Source organism: Hypanus sabinus, chromosome 7 (assembly GCF_030144855.1).
Source record: "Hypanus sabinus isolate sHypSab1 chromosome 7, sHypSab1.hap1, whole genome shotgun sequence".
Taxonomy (NCBI): domain Eukaryota; kingdom Metazoa; phylum Chordata; class Chondrichthyes; order Myliobatiformes; family Dasyatidae; genus Hypanus; species Hypanus sabinus.
In genome coordinates, this window is record NC_082712.1 from 72,673,518 (window position 1) to 72,698,122 (window position 24,605).

General features: G+C 39.2%; 1 protein-coding gene across 1 annotated transcript in view; it reads right to left on the minus strand.

Moving 5' to 3' along the window:
• The window catches only part of dnah6 (dynein, axonemal, heavy chain 6), a 351,317-nt gene that overhangs the window by 169,666 nt on the left and 157,046 nt on the right, over positions 1-24,605 (minus strand). The window contains exons 34-39 of the mRNA XM_059974878.1: positions 18,358-18,913; positions 16,616-16,738; positions 15,827-16,009; positions 8,731-8,874; positions 5,848-6,069; positions 403-550 (exon numbers count right to left, since the gene is read on the minus strand). Of these exons, the coding sequence (XP_059830861.1) occupies positions 403-550; positions 5,848-6,069; positions 8,731-8,874; positions 15,827-16,009; positions 16,616-16,738; positions 18,358-18,913 (1,376 nt within the window). The remainder of the gene's footprint in view (positions 1-402; positions 551-5,847; positions 6,070-8,730; positions 8,875-15,826; positions 16,010-16,615; positions 16,739-18,357; positions 18,914-24,605) is intronic.

Consider the following 24,605-nt stretch of genomic DNA (forward strand, 5'->3'; position numbering starts at 1 on the left):
ATTGCTCCCCTTAGCAATGGTTACTTTCTTACCTAATAGGCCAAACTTCCAGACTTAATCAAGGGCTGCTGTGACTCCAGCAATGGCTCTATTCCTAATCAGGCTTTAACAATAGCATTTGTCATTTGCTTAGCTGAAAAAATCAGGCCTACTTGTCAATATTGAGGATTCTTTGAAACAAAGTATAATTTACAGAAACAGTACAATCTTTTTCACCATATACAGCAAGCAAAATATATAATGATAAAAAATTGTATTTTGTTATTAAGTCTATCCATTAAGTCTATATATTAAAACAATGGAATAACATTTTGAAACCTTGACTATGTTTAAAATTTTATACTGTTAAGTTCATCATCATTATGTATATAGATTATGATTATTTTTGTAACCATGTCCTACCAATTATGTTCTTTCGTTTCTTTTCTAATTTTGATTCAATTATCTCTTGTGTCCTTGATGATGATGTCTGAGCAGAGAAGTTAATATAAACTGGAACATAACCCGCCTCATCTTGTATTTGAGTCAACAAACTTCGTGCAACCACAGACTAGAAGAAGAATATAAAATCGTTAGAAAATATACACCACATCTTTAACAACAAAACAGTACTGGTATTTATTTTACCTCTGAAGCATATAACATGAAAGGCACATAAATTTTAAACCAGCTGTGCAGAACCACCCTTAGAAATGCACATCTGAAGGACTCTTTTGCTCAGATTATAATGCTTACATTCAAATTTATTGGATTAAATATGATTAGCACTCCTTAAATAAGTGGTGGATACAAGTTAATTAGGACCAACTGGACCTAATTGCTTCTTTCAGTGTTATAATAGTTAAAGAAGTGAGTAGACTGCACGCTAACATACACATCGTGGTTTACAGACCAAAGGACTGGAGCCTACAAGATGGTAAGGCCAAACTAATCCTCTTTAAGTCACTCCCTTCTTAACTTAATTTTGTCCATGGGGAACCACTAAGGAGATACTAGAAAAGTATTAAGCTACCAAAAGTGATTAACAATTAACTTTACATGTTTTTCTAATCCCTTATTCACTGGAGTACATCATCATACTGCATAATTTTATTATAAAAGAAAAACAGCACTGGGTGGTGACCCAACTTACAGAGGTCAAGAAAAATGCATACATATAAATGAGACTACTCATAATCCACACTACAAGAAATATGAAAAAACAGTTCAAAAATTCATTGGTCACAACTATCCTGTAACATCAGGTTCTCCAAGGAGATTTTGGTCAAAAACTACAGAGCACTGATGACAACTAATAAACCCAAGCTGGGATTCTCTATTAGTGAGTCACAGAGCAGTGCTGTACAGAAATGGACCATTTGATCCATGCTGACATGTTGGAAATATGCACTCATTGCATTTCCTTACATTTGTGTGACTATCTAAATGCCTCTTGCATTTCAGATCTTAACCACTCACAATGTAATTCTCTTTTCCATTTAGATCACTTTAAAACTTCCTATAAGCCTAAACTTAAGTTCTCCTAAAGTGCAACACCTTCCATTTGTCTGCATCCCTTCCATCTGCCTTTTTTTTGGTCCATCTTCCCAGCTGCCAAGTTTTGACATCCATCCTCGCTATCCACTACACCCCGATCTTGATGTCATCCACAGATTTGCTGATCCAGATTACCACACTATCATCTAAATTATTAAAGATCAAAATTCAAAGTTCAAAGTAAATTTATTTTCAAAATTCATTTTCTTGTGGGTATACTCAATAAGTCAATTAACCACAGTAGAATCAATAAAAGACAAAACTGACAGGGCAGACAACCAGTGTGCAAAAGAAAACAAACTGTCCAAGTACAAAAAAAGAGAGAAAGAAAGATAATAAATAAACAAAGAAACAGATAGATAAATAAGCAATATCGAGAACATGAGATGAAGAGTCCTTGAAAGTGAGTCCATAGGCTGTAGGAACAGTTCAGTGATGAGACTATTGAAGTTGAGTGAAGTTATCCCCTCTGGCTCAGCAGCCTGATGGTTGAGGGGTAATATCTGTTCCTGAACCTGGTGCTGTGAGTCCTCGGGCTCCTGTACCTTGTTCCTGATGGGAACAATGATAAGAGAGCATGACCTGCATGGTGGAGGAGGGGGTCCCTGATGGTGGATGCTGCTTTCCTATGACAGTGCTCCATGTGGATGTGCACAATGGAGGGGAGGGCTTAACGCTTGATGGACTTCACCATTGTAGGACTTTACACTCTAGGGCATTGGTGTTTCCATACCAGGGTGTGATGAAACCAGCCAATATACTCTCTGGCACACATCCATAGAGGTTTGTCAAAGTTTAGATGTAATGCTGAATCTTCACAAACTTCTAAGGAAGTAGAGGCATTGCTATGTGTTCTTCGTAATTGCACTTACATACTGAACCCAGGACAGGTTCTCTGAAAGTACAACGTTGAGGAATTTAAAGCTGCTGACACTCTCTACCTCTGATCCCCTCTGAGGACTAGCTAATGGACCTTTGGTTTCTTCCTACTAAAGTCAATAGTCTGCTCCTTTGTCTTGCAGACATTGAGTAAAAGGTTGTTCTTGTGGCACTACTGACGAACAACAGTGATAAACAGCATTGATCCCTGTAGCACACCACAGGCATCCAGTCAGAGAGAGAACCATTTGCTACCACATTCTGGCTTCTCCTGTTAAGGCAATGTTGGATCTAATTAAAGGATCCAATACTTCATCCTAAGTGACAAGTGACAACCTATAATTTCCCAGTCAATTCTTGGAACCTTTCCTGAAAAACAGAACAATTTTAGCCATCTTGAAACCTCAGTCATTAAAGAATACTTTTAACATCTCTGCCAGTACCCCTGCAGTCTCTGCACTAACCTCCCACAAAGTCCAAGGGGACATCATGTCAGGCCCAGAGGAATTACCCATTCTAATAAGCCTCAAGACAGCCAGCAGCTCCTCTTCTGTAATCTGTATATGGCCCAAAACCTCACTACTTTTTTACCTCAGTCTATTTTCTGAATGTTTCTCTCCTGAATATATACAGATGCAAAATTAATTTAATAGATTTTCTCTATCTTTTTTGACTCGATATGTAAATAGCCATGCAGATCATCAAAGGGATCAATTTTGTCCCTTGCTCTCCTTTTGATCTTAATATACAGTAGGTACAAAATCACTTGGGATCCTGTTTCACCTTGTGTACCAGAGCAACCTCGTGTCCTCTTTTAGCCCACCTGGTTTCTCTCTAGTGTTTTATTGCATTTCTTATACTCCTCAAGCACCACACTTGATCCTATTTGTCCATACCAGATATGTGCTTCCTTCTTTTTCTTCACCAGGCCTCAATATCTTTTGATATCCAAAGTTTCACAAAACTGTTAGCCTTGCCTTTTATTCTAACAGGAATATTGAGATTCTATACTCTCAATATTTTACTTTTGAAAGCTTCCCACTTACTAACTATCACTTTACCAGAAGACACCCATCCAAATGCTTTCAAGATCCCTTCTGGTGGCATCAAAATTGGCTTTATTCCAATTTAGAATCCCAAAATGAGGACGTCCTATTCTTCTCCATAATTACCTTGAAACTAATGGAATTATCATTACTAGATACAAAGTGTTCATCGATACACACATCTGTCACCAGCCATGTCTCATTCCATAAAATGAGATCCAGTATTGTGTTTTCTGTAGTTGGGACTTCTATATAAAGAAACTTTCCTGAACACATTTGACAAACTCTTTCCCATCCATTCCCTTTACAGTATGGGAGTCCCAGACAACAAATGGAAAGTTAAAATCACTTACTATTACAACCTTATATTTCTTGTAACTATCTGCTCTCTCTCTACAAATTTGTTCCTATAAATCACACAGACTATTGGGGATAGTACAATGTAGTCCTTTTTTTTGGTCATCCTTTTAATTCCTCATTTCCAGCCATATTGCCTCAGTAGTCAAGCCTTCCAAGTATATCCTCTCTGAACACTGCCATGACATTTTTACTGCCACCCCTCCCCTTTAGGAATTGCATCTCTATCATGTCTAAGGCAACAGAACCCCAAAAAACAGAGCTGCCAGTCCTACCCTTCCTGCAACCAAGTCTCATTAATGCCCTAATTCTATCCTAATTCCACATGTTTATCCATGCTCTAAGCTATTATGCAGTGCCAACAAAAACCCTTGCATTGAAATAGATGCATCTCAGAACATTAACCCCACCTTACCCATTACGCAGTTGATTTATATCTTTGCCTGTTGGCTTAACAACTACTTTCCCCACAACCACTCCATTTGCTGTCCTAGCAGTCTGGTTCTCACCCCACTGCAATTCTAGTTTCAATTCCCAGTGCAGCACTAGCAAACTATCCTCCAAGGATACTGATCTCCTCCAGTCTGAATGCAAACCATCCCATTTGTACAGGTCACCACCCTGGGGTTATGCCTTTTAACTTGGTACCTAACTTCCTGAGCTCTCTTTCCAGGATCACGTCATCCTTCCGTATATCATTGGTACTGATGTGGACCATGATTTCTGACTGTTCACCCTTCCCCCTTAAGAATGCTATGGACAAAATCCTAGAAGCCCTGACCCTGGCACCATCCAGGGATCTTGTTCTTGTTGACAGAATCTCCTGCTTGTTCCTCTAATCAATGAATTCCCTATCACTATTATATTCCTGTTTTCCCCATAGCTTTACAATAAGAAAATTGGCTCCCAGAACATGCTGCCAGAGGAAGTCCTAGAAGCAAATACAATAGCAACGTTTAAGAGGCAGTTAGACATACACACAAACATGCAGTGAATAGAGGGATATAGACGTATGCAAATAAAATCAGTTTAAATTGGCATCATGGTTAGCACAGACAACATGAGTTGCAGGGCCTATTCCTATGCTGCAATATTCTACGTCCTATATCCATCTACACTATTCCCATTTTTCTTGGTCCATAGTCTTCTATACTTCGGCAATTCAAATGTTCATCTAGTTGCTTTGTCATATGTTGTAGAAGTCTAAGTCTTCTCCACCTTCTTAGACAAAACATTCCAATCTTCAACCACTCCCAAACTAAAAAATCCTATCCCTTCTAAATCTGAACCATGAATAATTCTTTCCCCCCCCACAGATGGCGTTTGACCCACTGAGTTCCTCCTGTGAATTGTTTGCCCTCTAAACTTACTATCTCTTACCTTCTGGTTATAGATATCTATGGTAGGACACAAGGTTTACTATTGTCTACTCTATCTATGTTCCTCACAACTCTATGCTCTATCAGTTTTCTCTGCTCCAAGAAAAAGAAAGCCAGCCTATTCAGTCCAATCATGATTAAGGGTCTCAACCTGAAATACGGACTGCCCACAGATACCATCTAACCTCCTTAAGGAGACAGGCTGCCAAATTCCTAGTGTTGTGAGAAGTACAGTCCAATAGGAAAACAATGGAAGTAACAATCAAGTTGAAGTCAAACGGGTATCAGATAAACTCATGCAAGGCATTCTGTGTGAAAATGAGATATAACGTAACAACTGCAATTGCACCATAAAGCACAACCACTTGTGAAGCATTCTTGCGTGCAATGCAAACATCAAAGACATCAAAGGATACAACTTTTTTTCTTTCCACGGTTCCCTTCAAATTCAGAGATAGGTGGCAACTAGAAATTATTTCAAGGAAATGCTGTGATAATCCAGCATTTTACAAACAATAATCTTGTGATACACATACTGAAATAAAGAATCTCATTTTATTTATCACTGGTGTTAATTACATTTACAGAAAAACCTTTTTGATTCTATTTAATATAATTCACATAGAAAAATGACCAGAACTGTATTTTACCTTGCCCACTCCAGTTATCCCAGTGAAAAGAACAGAGTGATGAACATCAAGAAGTTTTTCCAACAGATACCCAAAGCGTACAGTGTCTGTTGTGGGAACAAGCATCTCAAAAAATGGTATTTGACTGTTGTATTTAAAACTGGGAATAATTCTGTCCCATGGATCGAGTCGGTTGTTATCAAAGTCCATGTAGTAGTTCCACAGGTCACCAGAGGTTGGTAACTAAAGAAAGACAAGAAAAGCTTTTAATATATACAGTATATACATTTCAAAATCTTTAAAATTTTGGAGAAGTGGTAGAGAAATTAGGCTAATCTATTCCTATTTCATTCTTATTATTGATCACTCCTGTAACAATTGTGTTTTATTCATAATACACCAAAGTTGAACCTCATTATGGTAAATTGTTGTCCCTCTCTATGCCTTGGTGGCACATCGGGTGACAATTGCCATTTTTTTTAAGTATTTGTCTGATTTCTACAAGACCAAGTTGCGAGCTCGACACTCAACCCAGCTCAGATGAAAAGAGTTCAAGGAGCCAGCTGAGTTTGAACCCAGGACCACTTGCCTCAAAGCCTGCTGAGGATGCCACTACAAGGCTGGCTATTAAGGTAAGTAGGTTTCAGCTTGAAATGTCGACTGTACTCTTTTTCTGGATGCTGCCTGGCCTGCTGAGTTCCTCCAGCATATGTTGCTCAGGTTTCAATGAAATTACCCCGCAGTCATTGAAACCCCAGAGTATGCAAGCAATCTGGAAGTATGCAAAAAGTAAGGAGATATATTGTTGAAAGATCATAGAATTAAGTATTTTTTATTTACTTAGAGATACAGAGAGGAACAGGTAATCCGACTCAATGAGCCGCATTGGCCAATGACCCACCTAATCACAGGACAATTTACAATAACCAATTAACCTACTAAGCAATAACTCTCTGGAATGTGGAAGGAAACTGCAGCACCCAGAGGGAGCCCACACGCTCATGAAAAGTATATACAAAGTTCTTGCAGACAGCTTCAAAATTGAACTCCAAACACCAACGCCCTGAACTATATTAGTGTTGTACTAAATGCTATTCTACCATGCACCCTTATGTGGTACAGGCATAGGACCTGATTAGAATTCTGGGTTAGATAAGCCATGATCATGTTGAATGATAAGATCTGGGTTGAGGGACAAGATTTTCCATCCCTATTCCTACAACTTATGATCTTGAGTAATTGTACACAAAAAAAACTTCAGAGATTCCCATAAAGAAATATGACAACACCTAATATTATTTAGAGACAAAATAAACTGCACATGTTGGAACCTAGAGATAAATCACAAGCTGTGACTGTGAGTGAAGAGAGAAGTTTGCTAGTATAAAGAGATGAGAGGGAAAGGTGAGGAAGGAGCTCATCAGTCATTAGTAGAACAAGATGAGCTTGCAGAGGACAGGTAGATAGACCCAGATGAGGGAGGGAGAGGGGGTAATTTTGAGGTAAATGCTGTTGGGTGATAGGTAGAAACAGATAAGGGAAAATGGGCAGATGGAGCTGGGTGGGATCTGGGGGAGAGAACATTAGGAAAGAATCTGGAGGGTGATATAGAACCAGATAATGAAGAATACCAGGCAAATGGAAAAAGATTGCAGGAGAGGAAGGAAAAGTAGATCAGGGGAGAAGAAACCCTGATTTGGAGTTGTGTGGGTAGTGGACAGAAAGAAATGGTAAAGGAACAATAAATAAATAAAGGGTAACCTAAAATAGAGAAAAAAATCAATGCTTCTACCATAGGGTCATGGGCTACGGAAGTACAATAAGTGTTTTTTTTTAATCTAGACTGCCTTTGGGTTCACTATTGCAAGGACAGGCAGGTTGACGTGGGAGTGAGAAGGGAGATGAAGTGACATGCAACTGGAAGTTCAAAATGGCCATTGCATATCATTTTAATTCCCAGGATCCCATCAATAGTCACATCTTCCTGCTTTCCCCTTTTTTGTAAGCACCACTCTATCTGTGACTCCCTGGTTTGCTCAACCCTCTCCACCCTTCCCTATCTCCTGACTATTTTTCTGTGATAATAGCAGGTACAAGAAATTAGCCCTACACATTCAGCCAGGGACCAAAACAGCTCTTCCAATTGAGTTAGAGATTTGCATCAACCTCTTCCAACCAAATTTATTGAAGTATATGCTTTTGATGTGGTTTTCTACCAATCACACACATAAATCACACACATACCTATCCACCTGGGTTTCTTCTGCACTGGCCTACCTTTCCTATCTCCTCCATCTTTTACCTGCTCCTTATCGTTTCCTTATCTGAGTCCACTTACCATCTTCCAACCTTGTCTCTACCTTCCCACTCACCCACTCCCAACAGGCTCCAATTGTCTATGTCCTGATAGTTGTATTGATGAAGGGTCTCAGCCCAAAACATTGACTACTTACTCCTTTTCGTAGATGCTGCCTCGCCTGCTTAGTTCCTCCAGCATTTTGTGTGATGCTTTGAATTTCCAGCATCTGCAGATTTTCTTGCACTTGTATTTTTTTTAATTGTCTATTTTCTCTTCACATGATTCCACCTATCACCCACCAGCCCATCTTTAAAATCTCCCCACCCTTCCTCTGCCTAGCCTTATCTACTCATCATGCCCCACTTCACTCCATTCCATCTATTACCTACCAGTTCCTATCTTATCCATCTCTTTATACTGGCTATCTTCCCAGTTCTCAGTTCTGGTGCAGAGTCATGGCTTGAAATGTTGACCATCCTTTTGACTCCTCAGACGCAGCTTGACCATATGAGTAATTCCACCAGTTGGCTTTTTACTTCATACCATTCATCAGGGATATATTGGTTATGAAAAGCAATGTATTTGTTTATTTACTTTATAGATACCTTAGCCTCAGAATGATCTTCAAACTGGTGACGCACAAATGTATCAAAGTTGTCCCAATGGTCCTCAGTTAAATTTCCTCCAATAGACCAAATATAGCAGAAAACAAATGTCTGAGTAATAACACCATTTAATTGAGAAGCATCCTTTAAAACAGTAAGAAATTATTATTATTATTAATTTTCATTCAAATTCATTGTGCAAGTTATGCATTTGCACTTCCTGATAACAAAGCTGGGCAGCATCACTGACAACAGCACATCCCTTCCAGATAAGCTTATGGATTCTATGTGTGTTTTGAACAGAAGGAGATTGAAATGTCACTACCAGTCCCTATACCACCAATGCAGAACCCAAAGTCACTGTTGCCGATGTCAGGTCAATTTTCCAGAGAGAGAGACTACAGAAAGCAGCTGACCTGATATCCCCAACCATATCATTAGATCCTGTTCAGATCAGCTTGCAGGGGTATTTCCAAATATTTTTAATGTTTCCCTATTGGTTCCCATCTGCTTTAAGAAGATGACTTGTTATCATGGTACCTGTGAAGTATAAGTATTGACTACTGTTCAGTAGCTCTGACATCACCATTATGTTGTGCTTTGAGAGGCTGGTCATGGCACAAAGCAGCTCCAGCCAGCCAGACAACCTCAGCCTTCTGCAATTTGCCTACCATATGGCAGATACTATCTCATATAGAAACATAGAACATAGAAAACCTACAGCACAATACAGGCCCTTCAGCCCACAAAGTTGTGCCGAACATGTCCCTACCTTAGAAATTACTAGGCTTACCTAATAGCCCTCTATGTTACTAAGCTCCATGTACCTACCTAAAAACCTCTTAAAAGACCCTATCATATCCGCCTCCACCAACGTTGCTGGCAGCCCATTCCACGCACTCAAAAACTTACCCTTGACATCTCCTCTGTACCTACTCCCAAGCATGTTAAACCTGTGTCCTCTTGTGGCAACCATTTCAGCCCTGGGAAAAAGCCTCTGACTATCCACATGATGAATGCCTCTCATCATCTTGTACACCTCTATTAGGTCACCTCTCAATCTCCTTCGCTTCAAGGAGAAAAAGCCGAGTTCACTCAACCAGTAAGTTCTCCTTGAACTTACTGTCATCTCTGGACAGTAAAGATGCCGACGCTGTACAATTGTTTATTGACTACATCTTCAATACCTCATTTCCAAGTTCCTAGATCTGGGACTCAACACTTCTCTGTACAAATGGATCTTTGACTTCCTAACCAATATACCACAACCAATATAAATAGGCAGCAATCCCTCTGCCATTATTATTCTGAACACTGGTGCCCCACAAGGCCGTGTCTTCAGCTCCGTACTGTACTCCCTACGCATTCATGACTACATCGCTAAATTCTTATCTGATTCCACCTACCAGATTGCAGATGATAAACCACAATGGGCCAAATCTTCAACAACACTGTGTCAATTTGGAAAAAGGAAAGCCTAGTGCAATGGTATCATAACAGCAAACTTCCCCTCAATGTCAGCAAAACAGAAAAACTGGTCATTGACTTCAAGGGCGGGGCGGGGGGGGGTTGTTGATGAAATGGTCCTGTTTATATCAATGTATTTGAGGTCAAGAAAGTTGAAAGCTTCAGGCTTCTAGGAATAAACATACCTAGTCCAACCACTCAGATAGGACAGCCAAGAAAGCTTACCAGTATGTCTACTTACTCAAGAGGCTAAATAAATTTGGCATTCCATTTTTGAACATCAACAATTTTTATCAATGCACCACAGATAGCATCCTATTGAATGAATCACAGCTTGTATGGCATCTGCTCTGCCCATGACCACAAGAAATTGCGGAGAGATGTACACACAACTCAGCATACCAGCCTCTGCTCTGCAGAATTTGTCTACACATATTGCTGCACTTTCTCTGTAACTGCAACACTTTACTCTGCATTCTATTATTGCTTTCAATTGTACTACTTCAATGCATTGATGTGATGAAATGATCTACATGGATGGCATGCAAACAAAGTTTTTCACTGCACCTCAATACATGACAATAGAATTTACCAATTTACTTATTCTTAGCTTATTTTGTACAGTTGGCTAAACATCAAAGTTAGCATATAATATACCCCCTCGTATGAAATAATCTACTCAACTCAAAGATATTATTCATTTCGCCAAATTGTAACCTTTTTTTATAATTTTGAACAATTCATACCTCCTCAGAGTCTGCACTCTCTAAATTGACACAATCCCAGTACTCGGCTCATGGAAGTATCTGCAAATTAGCTATCCCTTAGTGATTCTTCTCTAAATTATCCAAGGGTTTTATTATCTTTAGATTGGAAAATAAAACTAAATAGGGTATTCTAAATAAATTTTAACAAAATACACTATAAAGATGAAGAGAAACTTGGACTGTCATCAATATTTTTAAATGGGATGCATCGCTGCTTTACTGCTTAATTAAAGTCAATTGGTAATGATAAACACAACCCATAGCTTGAACTCCAGTGTTCAAAGTGACACTTTGTACATCCACATAGAAATGGCATGGGGAACCAAGGAATTATGGATACAGTTAATACAGGTAAAATGTACTTTCAGGTTCAAATTCTTCCTTGAATATGTCACAAGAAGAGCAGGAGTTTGGAGATAAGTATTATTGGCTAATCAGGGGATGATGACATCAGCTACGAGAAAATGTGCTTAAAAGTTATCAAAGTGGTCATTAGAGGTGTACTATACCGTACTTCTAGATTCAATGCAGAGATTATCTAATATTCTAAAGAAAAGTGAGCATTGAGCTACATTCACCTGTATTTTTAATATGTACATAATTATAGTCTCACACTCAACATGCCTGGATATCAAAAGTAGACATTACTATTTTAATGGTGTGAAAATGAAATATTAACCAACCACATGGTACAGGTTCACAAACATGAGCATACAAATCTCTAACTTCCGCCATCTCCAACGGGATCCCACCACCAAGCACATCCTTCCCTTCCTTCCCCACCCCCCACTTCCTGCTTTCTGTAGAGATCACTCCCTATGTGATTCCCTTTCCAATTCATCCCTTCCCACTGATCTCCTTCCTGGTACTTATCCTTGCAAGTGGAACAAGTGCCACACCTGCCCCGACACCTCCTCCCTCACGACCATTCAGGGCCTCAAACAGTCCTTCCAGGTGAGGCGACACTTCACCTGTGAGTCTTTTGGGGCCATCTACTATGTCCAGTGCTCCCAGTGTAGCCTCCATATTGGTGAGCTCTGTCCACTAGAAAAAGCAGGATTGGCACAACATTGTGGGCTGAAGGGCCTGTAAAGTGCTGCAGATTTTATATGACTCTATCTCCCAGTAGCCACCCATTTCATTTTTATTTCTCACATCCATTCTGATATGTCAATCCATGGCCTCCTCTACTGTCACATGAGTACACTTTATATTCCATCTGGGTAGCCTCCAACCTGATGGCATGACTTATCAAAATTCCAGTAATTGCCCCCTTCCCATTATCTCCTTAACTGCCCATTTCTTCCCTCTGGTGCTCCTCCCCATTCCCTTTCTCCCCTGGTCTTCCATCCTCCCCTATCAGATTCCCCCTTCTCCACGCCTTTATCTCTTTCACCAATTAACTCTCCAGCTTTTTACTTCACTCCCTCCCCTCTCACAGTTTCACCTATCATTTGCCACCTGGCACTTCTTCCTCCCATCTAACACTGTCTACCAGTCAGTCTAACACTGACTTCTCATCTTTTTTTCCAGGCCTCAGCCTGAAATGTTGACAGCTTACTCTTTTGCATAGATGCTGCCTGGCCTGCTGAGTTCCTCCAGCAGTATAGGTTAGTTATTTTGAATTAATGTCAACAGACATTGAAATATGACCATGTGCCCAATACTCATTCCTATGAATGATCTCTGATCTGAAATGTTAACTCTATTTTCTTTTAACAGATGCTGCCCGATGCACTTTTACAGAATTTTCAGTTATGATTTTGCAAAAAGACTATTAATTGGCTAAATTTTATATTATGTGCTGCAGGCTGAAAGAATGAAATGCCTCTGGGTCATCCAGATACAAGAAGTTGAGGTAGAGGAACAAATGATCAATGTATGCATTATGCCATTGAAGTATTAAAAGAATGTAAATATGTATACCATATACAACTTCAAGATTCGTCTTCTTGCAGGCACCCATAAAATAGGGAAAGATAATAGTATTTGCAAATAACCACACACAACAAAGACCAACAAACATCCAAAGTGTAAAAACTAATAGAGATTTATCCAAAAAGACTACTTGCTTTAACAGCTGTGAGAGGTGGTTCAACTAAGTACTGAGCAAAGGGGTGCAAATATGTTTGAACTGCTGACGTATCAGTTTTTGAATTTGTAGTTTTTTATGCTTTACTATTTTCATTTTTTGGGTCCTATTGTGGAAAAAGGAGCATTCAATTCACAAATAAAATTTCTTAGTTAAATTGATGAAAACCCTGGTTGTAATACTAATATAAGTGAACAGGGGATGGAGGTTGAATACTTTTTTAAGGCACTGTGCATCCTTGCTTTTATATTCTAGTCCTCTTGAAATGAATGCTAACTTTGTATTTGCCTTCCTTACCACTGACTCAACCTGCAAGTTCACATTTCGGGAATTCTGCACGAGAACCCTCACATCTCTGCACCTGTGATTTTTGTTTTAAATTTCTGCCCCGTTTAGAAAATGGTCTATGCATTTATTCTTTCTTACAAAGTACATGACCATACACTTCCCTACATTATATTCCATCTGCCACTTCTTTGCCCATTCACCCAATCTATCCAAGTCCTTCTACAGATTTCCTGCTTCTTTAACACTACAAGCTCCTCTACCTATTTTTTTTTGTCTGCAAACTAGGCTAAAAAGCCATCAATACCATCATCCAAATCATTGATATATATTGAGAAAAGAAGCAGTCCCAACATCAACCCTTTGGAATACTACTAATCACTAGCAGCCAACCAGAAAAGACCCCTTTTATTCCCACTCTCTGCCTCCTGCCTACCAGCCAGTCCATCTTCTATTCATGCTAGTATTTTTCCTGTAATACCATATGTCTTTTTCTTGTTAAGCAGTATGATGTGCAAAAACTTGTCAAAAGTCTTCTAAAAATCTAAGTATACAGCATCTGCTGACTCTCCTCTGTTTATCCTGCTTGATACTTCCTCAAAGAATTCCTACAGGTTTGTCAGGCAAGATTTCCCCTTAAGGAAACCATGTTGACTTTGGCCTATTTTATCATCTCATCTTTAATAATGGCTCCAACATCTTCCCAGCCTCTTAAGTCAGCTTATTTGGCCTATCATTTGCTTTCTTCTACCTCCCTCCTTTCTTAAAGAGTGGAGTGACATTTGCAAATTTCCAGTCCTCCAGAACCATTGCAGAATCCAGTAATTCTTGAATTATTATTACTAATGCCTTCACAATTTTTTCAGACACTTCTTTCAGAATCCTGGGTATCTAGCAGTTTTCTGGGCTGCCTGAGAAACATCGATGTAGGTTGTCAGCATCAACATATGTACCCTGCCATGGTTCTTTGATTACTGTTGTTTACTTTCTTTTACTTATTTTGCTTTCATTGGGAAGTTCAAAGAAGCTTAGGAACTATAGTGAGCAAATACTTGAGTGTAAAGTTCATAAATATCATTCATATAGAATGATTAACGAATTTCAACTGACAACCAGTAACTCCCAGATGATACAGGGAAGCAGTCATAAATCATGAATTGTATTCTCATTATGCTTTGAACTTTATATCTCTAAGAATGGCCCATTGACTTAAAAAATAATCACCATCAATGTAAAGCTGTTCCCTAACTGTAAGAATCTTTGGGCTCTACACTCAGTGGTGACCTTATTAGGTATGTTCTGTACCTAATAAAGTGGCTACTGAACATATGCTCATTGTCTTCTTCTGTTATAGTCCACTACTTCAAGGCTTGATGTGCTTTTGTTCAGAAATGCTCTTCTAGACACCACTGTTGTACACATGGATAGTTGAGTGACTGTTGCGTCCTTGTCAGCTTGAAGTAGTCTGGCCATATTCCTTTGACCTCTCTCTTGAACAATACGATTTCATCCACAAAACTGCCACTCACTGGATATTATTTTCTTTTTGCACCTTTCTCTGTTAACTCTAGAGACTGTTTTCTGGGAAAATTCCAGGAGATCAGCAGTTTCTGATCAAGATGGCACCAGTGAACAATGCTACCTCAGGCGACATCTCCAGATAGTCCACAAAACTGTTACTTTCATTTCTATTATGCTTCCTTTTTATCTTAAATGTGTTTTCTGGTACTGCTAGAGCCAATGATTTACAGTTTGAAGATTGATTGAGTGATCTGGCACTTTGCTGTTTTTGCACAATTTGCTTTTTTGTTGCACGCAGGGGTGTTGATGTTTTTCTTTGAACAGCTACCATGGTTTTCTTTGTTTTGTGGCTGTCTAGAGATGAATCTGAGTTGTATACTGCATACATACTTTGATAATAAATGTACTTTGAACCTTGAGATAATCAAACTGCCCTGTTTGGCAGCAACAATCATTCCACACTCAAAGTGGTTTTGATCATATTTCTTCCCCAATCTGCTATTTGGAATGAACAACAACTGAACCTCTCAACCATGTTTGCATGCTTTTAAGTATTGAGTTACTGCCATGTGGTTAGCTGATTAAATATATGTCTGTTTTTTTTTCAAGCCTTCTGCTGCACACTACAAATAAAAATAAAGCTTACACCATGGGTGTAATATAACATACATGCTAGCACATGTATATTATAATTTCCCATTCTACTATAATTACATACCAATAGGCTTGAAATGATAGATAAACTAAAACCTTCATGAGTTGATAATTTGTAATGTAAAGATTATATCTCTTACTAATAACACCAAAATATTTCATTTTCAAGCTATATTTGTAAAAGTCACAACAAATTAGTGATAATGGTTGATACACATGTATTTGCTTGCATCAAGTAAATCTTTACAGCAATGATAAGATCTTCTTAAGATATTTTCTTATAGAGTATGTTTCTTCATTTTTCACTTACCATGCTGAGATCTGGACCATGTTTTCCCAGAAGCAGGGATTCAAGAAGGCAGCAGAGAGTAGTGACCTTGCTAATTTCAACCTGGGGGATTCCCTGTGTGCATTTCTTGTTGACAAAGTGCAAACCATTTTCAACACAACTTTCAAAAAGTCCCATTAGGTGCTGCTTTGATTCAAATGTTAGCTGAATAAAAGTAAATTTTTTTCTTCAGTACATAGATATTAACATTCAGCGAAATAACCAAATTCCCCAATACGTTAAATATCCCGAATTAACTACTACACCAAACACACCAATATGAATTTACTAAGGAAAATAAATATTTTAAATAAAGTTACAGATAAATTAAGTTATTTCAAAAGGTAGCCAAAGAACAATAACCGACAACTGTTTCTTCGGCTTGCCTAGACATGCTGCTGAAAGTTACCAAAATCATACACTTGCAAAATATGTAACAAAAAGCTAACTGTCCAAAAAGTAATTTTACCGGAAAAACTACTGCACAGTGCCATCATCATGCACTATGTCACTGAGAACCTGAATACCAAAAGCAATCCCTAACCATGAAGCTCATCTGAAATATTTTGATTACAAATTACCACCTCAGATTTGCTATTTGTTAAGGCCCCAGGCCCCAGGCCAGAATGAAGGGAAATTGTAGCCCAGAGCATTGATAAATAGCAAACCTGGCATAGCAGAAGATCTGTCCTATTGTACAAGGTAATATACTTAATAAATCATCTTCATTCCATAACATTTAAAGCACAATTTATGAATATTATAGCTTACATTATCTGAAATGCGATTCATCCATGTTTTCACGTATGGCATCCATTTGAGTTCCGCTGCATCAATATATACCATTCCACACCTACTAACAGTGGCAGGTGAGGCCACCTTTAAGTCTTGTACCTGGAAAGCAACAAAAATATTTTGCCATAGATTAGCTAAATGCAATCCTACTAATCAATAACAATATACCTGCAATAACAGGAGTTCTGTGATTTGTGAATACTTCCAAATATTTATACTGCATACTTGCATCATATTTTGTGTGACACACTTTACATAAATAAAAAGGACTCTACTAACCATTTGAAAGCTACAGGCAGGCTATTTCAAGATAAAATGAAAGTAGGGCTGGTAGAGTTCATCACAGAGCCACCTAGGCTATTTGCACAGAGCATGCATGATTTTTCCTTGACCACATTAGGTGCCTTTCTTACTTCCCATAGCCCAAGGTGTGCTAGGAGGGTTAATTGTCTGTTCTAAATTAGCCTTGATATAGGTTAGTGACGAAAGACAGGAAAGTCAATGGGCATCTCAGAGAGGAAAGTTGTAGAGTATAAAGAAATAAAAAAAGGGGAAATGGGATGAATTAGATTGTTCTGCTGGGGTGTCACAATATCTAATAGACTAAATGTCTGCTTCATGAGTCACATTATTGTTTCAATGGCAATGAGAATTTTCACCATGCATTTTTTCACTATCTCAAAAAGTACTTGTCCAAAGTTCAAAGTAAATCTATTTTTAACAGTAGATATATGTCACCATATACTATTCTGAGATTCACTTTCTTGCAGGTGTTCACATTAGATACAAAGAAACACAAAAGAATCAGTGAAAAACCCCACACAAGAAAGATGGGTTTAAAAAAAACAAGGAGCAAAACACAACAAAATGTAAATTTAAAAAAGGAAAATAAATAAACAACTAAACAAACCAACAAACAAATAAATAAATAGAATGATATTGAGAACACAAGCTGTAGAGTACTTAAGACTGAGTCCTTAGATTATGCAATCTGTTCAGTGTTGTGTACGTGAAGTTATCCCCTCTGGTTCAAGAGCCTTATGGCTGAGAGATAATAACTGTTCCTGAACCTGGAGGCTCCTGTACCTCTTTCCTGATGGCAGCAGCGAGAAGATAGCATGGTCTGGATGGCAGGGGTCCTGATGATGGATGCTGTATTCCTGCAACAGCCCTCCTTTCCCACATGACCATCAGAAATTATATGATTATAAAGCTAAACTTTATAGATCAACTTAGATTTGATAATTAAATATTTCATGAAGTTTAAAACACAATCACCAATTCACTTCAATATGTTTGAAACTAAAGCAGCAGATATTTTTATTGTCAACTTCTGAACAATTGTTACAGACAGCAGGTAAGAAATTTTGTTGTTGAAATTCTACAAGGCCCAATTTGTATAATTACTTCAAAATGTTATAGTAACATAGTGGTTAACTCAGTGAGGGATGTTCTGAGTTCAGAGTTCAATTCCAACACTGTCTGTGAGGAGTTTGTACATCCTCCCCATGCACACATGGGCTTCCTCCTGGTGCTCCAGTTTCATCCCACATTCCAAAGACATTCTGGTTAGTAGGTTAATTGGTCATTGTAAATTGTTCTGTGATTAGTCCTGGGTTAAATAGGTGGGTTGCCGAGCATTGTGGATCACTGGGCCAATGGGCCAGTTCAGTGCTGTATCTCTAAATAAAATAATGAACCATTTTAGAATTACCTACCTCAAACATCATATGAATATAAGGAGTGAGTTTAATCCGTTCACTGTTTGCGAGACACAGCATCTTGTTATCATCAAGTACTGTATTCATATTCTCAATCCACAGTGCATCAACTGGCCCATCACAGATAATCCATTTGTGTTCCTGTGTGTTATCATTTACCGCTGCACGAACACTGAGTGCCATAAGGCCATCTTTCCATTCCATTGTAGTGCTGTTTACCTCTCCATACAATTCTCCCATTGCGATTGATTTGGGATTGAGTATATATGTTTTCACAGGCTGATAGTTTGGGTTTGTCTCACCAGCTTTATGCAGGGTTCCTAGAGTATCAGCCAGAATCTGATAAACTGTTGTTTTGCCACTTCCAGTAGGCCCAACCAGCATAACACCATGGCGTACAATCATGGTCTCATATAATTGTATCACCTTTACAATCATTGCTGGGACAGCTTGCAGGCCCCGATTAAGCATCACATCAACAGTTGTTTGTTGGAACGAACCGTAATCATGATCTGGAATAACAACTCCTGGAAATAAGTCTGAAAGGATTCCACTGAAGGAAAAGAAGAAAAAATATCATTATGATCTATTCCATTTTGATCATATGAAAGTATTTTATTCAATAAACCTAAGATGCGTTTGTGTGGAAACTGGATCTCAATGTGCAGCTTTTTGTTATACACCAATAATGGAGATAGGAGCAGAAGACACATCTGAGTGTAAGTTGATGTTTTCCTCAGTGTGCTACTTATCAGAAAATATACAGATTAATGCTCTCAAGCCATTGATGGCATGTAGTCAGGGTAGTCCTCACCTAGGGATATTTCTCCTAACCACAAACATATTCATAGTCCCCAATTCATAAGAATTGATTTTATCTGTATTAGAAACCTTCTTAATACATTTTAGCCAATAATCAGCCAAGAGCACCCAGAAAATTTATAGAACATAGAACATGGAATAGTACAGCACAAGTACAGGCTCTTCGACCCACAATGTTGTGCTGACCCTTAAACCCTGTTTCCCATATTCCCCCCCCCCCACCTTAAATTCCTCCATATACCTGTCCAGTAGTCTCTTAAATTTCACTAGTGTATCTGCCTCCACCACTGACTAAGGCAGTGCATTCCACGCACCAACCACTCTCTGAGTAAAAAATCTTCCCCTAATATTCCCCCTTGAACCTCCCACCCCTTACCTTAAAGCCATGACTTCTTGTATTGAGCAGTGGTGCCTCTTAACATCCTGTTTACCTCTATCATGTCTCCTCTCATCCTCCTCTCCAAAGAGTAAAGCCCTAGCTCCTTTAATCTCTGATCATAATGCATAATGCATACTCTCTAAACCAGGCAGCATCTATGGTAAATCTCCTCTGTACCCTTTCCAATGCTTCCATATCCTTCCTATAGTGAAGCAACCAGAACTGGACACAGTACTCAAAGTGTGGCCTAACCAGAGTTTTATAGAGCTGCATCATTATCTCGCAACTCTTAAATTCTATTCCCAGACTTATGAAACCTAACACCCCATAAGCTTACTTAACTACCCTATCTCCCTGTTGAACTCCATCTGCCACTTCTCAGCCCACCTCTGCATGGTATCAATGTCTCTCTACAATCTTTGACAATCCTCTACACTCTTCACAACACCACCAACCTTTGTGTCATCTGCAAATCTGCCAGCCCACCCTTCTACCCCACATCCAGGTCGTTAATAAAAATCACGAGAAATAGAGGTTCCCAAACTGATTTTTGTGGGACACCACTAGTCACAACCCTTCAATCTGAATGTACTCCCTCCAGCACAACCCTCTGTTTTCTGCAGGCAAGCTAATTCTGAATCCACCTGGTCAAACTTCCCTGGATCCCATGCCTTCTGACTTTCTAAATAAGCCTACCATGTGGAACCTTGTCAAATGCCTTACTAAAATCCATGTAGATCACATCCATTGTACTACCCTCATTTATATGCCTAGTCACCTCCTCAAAGAATTCTATCAGGCTTGTTAGACATGATCTGCCCTTCACAAAGCCATGCTGACTGTCCCTGAGTCTTAGTATCTTGAAAAACAATCTGCAGAATATACTTCAGTGAGTGACTTCCTGAACTTGTAGCATGAATATGGATTGAAATCAACTATGTTCTATTTTCTGATGAAGGGTACAATGATTAACAAATTGTAATTTTTGCAGACAGTAGATTTTGCTGAGTTCTGAAGGCCAGGGGTCCTCTTGGAATACCATTTATTAATACTGGCTAGACAAGAACACCCTAAGACCAGAAGAAATAGAAACAGATTCAGGCCATTCGGCCCATTGAATCTGTTCCACCATTTCATTATGGCTGATCTATATTTCCTCTCAACCCAGTTCTCCTGCCTTCTCCCTGCAAACCTTTCAATACTGACTTGCAAAGAACCTATCACCAGGCCTCCACGCCACTTGTGGCAATGTGTTCCACAATTCACCACCCGCAGGCTAAAGAAATTTCTACTCATTTCAGTTCTGAATGAATGTCCCTCTATTCTGAGGCTGTGTCCTGTGGTCCTAGACTCCCCACCACAGGAAACATCCTCTCCACATCTACTCTATTGAGGCTTTTCAACATTCAATAGCTTTTAATAAGATCCTCCCCTCATTCTTCAAAATTACAGCAAGTACAGGCCCAGAGCTATCAAATGTTCCTAATACCATAACTCTTTCATTCCCAGAATCATTATCATGAACCTTCACTGAACCCTCTCCAATGCCAGTGCATCCCTTCTTAAATAAGGGCCCCAAAACTGCTCACAATACTTTAAGTGAGGCCTCACCAGTGCCTCAGCATTAGAGCCTTGCTTTTATATTCTAGTCCTCTCAAAATGAACGCTAACATTACATTTGCCTTTCTTACCACTGTCTCTACCTGTAAGTTAACCTTAATGGGAATCCTGCATGAGGACTCCCAAGTCACTTTGCACCTTGGATTTTTGAATTTTCTGCCTATTTAGAAAACAGCCTATGCTTTTGTTCCTTCAACCAAAGTGCATGACAATACACTTCCCAACATGGTATTCTACTGTCATTACTTTGCTCATTTTTCTAATATATCTAATTTCCTCTGCAGTCTCTCTGCTTCCTCAACACTACCTGTCGCTCCACCTATCTTTGTAATGTCCACAAAATTAGTCATAAAGCCATCAATTCTGCTATCCAAATCATTGGCATTTAACATAAAAAGAAGCATTCCCAACACTGACCCCCTGCTAAACACTACTGGTCAGCAGCAGCCAACCAGAAAAGTCTCCTTTTATTTCCACTCTTTACCTCCTGCCAATCAACCAATCCTCTATCCATATTAGTATCTTTCCTGTATTAACATAGGTTATTTTTTTAGTTAAGCAGCCTCATGTGCAGCACCCTGTCAAAGACCTTCTGAAAATCCAAGTACACAACATCCACCAACTCTCCTTTGTCTATCCTGTTTATTATTTCCTCAAAGAATTCCCAACAGATTTCTTAGGTAAGATTTTCTCTTCAGGAAACCATGTAGACTTTGGTCTATTTTATCATGTGCCTCCAAGTACTCTGAGACCTCATCCTTAGACATTATTGAAGGATTGGCAAGTAAGAGTAATGCACATTCAATAGCTAGGGAGATACTTGAGGGGCCAATACTTCAAGCTAGTAAAGCACATAATCATCTTTGAGAAATTCCTTCTTAAACCCAAGTTGACACTAACGTGGAAAGGGCTTGCTCTCTCTTCCTTTGTTTAAGGCCAGCAGTGCACATAACCATTGTGAAGGCATGTTCTGCAAGCACTTTTAGTGAAGTATGTTTGTTGAATATTCAGCTTTGTTGTTTCTGTAACTTGGGGAACATGAATGTTTGGTTGAATTTTTACTGTTGTAAATAAATGATTAACATACTTTTTCCCAATGTTCTCTGTCTCACTCACCAGCCTTGTGAACCTAATTCAACATTACATTTTGGTGCTGCGAGCAGGACCTTGCTATTTGAGCAGAAATGCATTTCTTTAAAAGGTTAATTAAAAGAGAGGAACCCTCATATGAGAGATTCAGAGTCCCAGGGTGGACAGATAATAAGGCTTTGGAAATCTTGTTAACCTCCTATAGGTTTTAGAATGCCAGTAGATTGGTCAGAACAGTTAGATTTCACAAGGGTTGAAATGGGACACCACATTGTTTGCATACTTAAATTGTTGGGTTTTCTCAAGAGAAAGGATAGCGGATAGGATGTTTTCTGGTTGTTTGCAATGGTTGTAAGATATCAGTATAAACCAATAGTGACTCATAAGAATGAATTGGAAAATCTCAGTTAGTGCTGTATTATTCTGAAAGAATCATTATTGATGGCCCAGACTCGAGCTGCAAAGTTAGAAAATGAGAACATAGAGATAGCTTGTCAACTAATAAAGCTACAGCACTTAGATGCTGTGCGCCAAGCAGGTTGGCAGCCCAACCCAGTTAAGGTACAAGCCATGATGAGGTGGGGTGATGATCCTACATGGGGATGTCAGGCTGGATGATAAAATTGAGGAAGAGAGGGTAGTGTGGGCCCCTCAGTTTAATCTTCAAAATGATCACCCTCTCCCATGTACCCCAAACAGTACAGGCCAGGCCAGTGATCATGAGTTCCCACACACAACATGAAGGGCATTGACCTGCAATTTCTTCCTCTCAGGCGAGGGAGGAGGATCAGGGATGTGTAGGGGATGGTGTAACGGGCCTCTTCGAGACAACAGAGATCAGAGGGTTTTCCACCAAGGAACTAGTAAGTTTAGGGGATAGGTACAGACAAAAAGGCTGGGAAGCCTTTTGGTTATTGAGGTTACGGGATGAGGAGGGTATAGGAGCAATCCTATCTAACAGAGTTATGGGTTCTTTAGGGAGCCTATCCTCTCAACATGTGATCAATAATGCCCTGAGGATGATGCATGCTTCCCCAGAGCATAATGAATCACTCTAGGTTCAAGTAATGATTACGGTTAAAGTTCGGTATCCCACTGTTTCTGAATAGAACTTAAAACACCAAACAAAATGGAGCACTGTAGAGGAGTGTACAAAAGTTCTATGCCAGTTGGACCTTATCACAGAATTATACAGCGAGTGTTAACCTGCCTGAGGATATTGAATTAACTTCTGGTTACAGTGGTGACTTCCCAAATACAAGGGGTAGTGCTGTCTTTAAAAGGACCAGCTGTTGGTCATCCTATAAGTACAGCAATTCAATTTTTACAAGGTACAGAGTATGTACAAGAGGGTGCATGTGGCCATGTATGGAAGCTAGATAAACAAAGCATGCAGCAATCTTTCACCATCTAGATAATAATCTGCTCTTCTATTATTCCTTCCAAAGTGGATGATCTCGCATTTGCCAACGTTGTATTCCATCTGCCAGACCTTGGCCCACTCACTTAATCTATCTATATCCCTCTGAAGACTCTCCACATCCTCTGTACAATTTGCTTTGCCACTCAGTTTAGTGTCATCAGCAAATTTTGCTCTGCTACACTCAGTCCCTTCTTCCAAATCATCAATGTAAATGGTAAACAGCTGTGGGCCCAGCACCGACCCCTGTGGCACCCCACTCACCACAAACTGTCAACCAGAGAAACACCCATTTATACCAACACTCTGCCTTCTATTGGTTAACCAATCCACTATCCATGCCAATACACTTCCTCCAGCTCCATGCATCTGTATCTTATTTATAAGTCTCTTGTGTGGCACCTTATCAAACGCCTTCTGGAAATCCAAGTATACAACATCCACCTGTTCCCCTCTATCCACTGCATTCATTATGTCCTCAAAGAACTCCAGTAAGTTTGTCAAACAGGACCTGTTCTTCCTGAATCCATGGACTGGTGGACTCTGTATTTGTTATGTTTCTGCTCCTATAGGTGAAGGATTTGATTACATGTGACATTTCTCTAATATTGAAAGGCGCTGACGTGCATTATCATTTTGTTCATGCAGAACAGAAATCAGATGAAGTCTATTATCCCTTTACATCTGGAGAACTGTAAACTACCCATGGGTAGAAATCTTACTCACAAGTGCATTGTCCCATTCATGAGGGCACAAGCAGCTTGAGGTGTCACCTTCTTGGCTCTTTTAGAGCTGCTGCCATGTAGTGGAAACCACAAAATAATTCAATACATTCTAAACAAAGATTTTATATGACTTCAGTCAGTGTCTCCACAGTATTCTATATCAGGATGTGCCTTGTGACAAGAATATTAA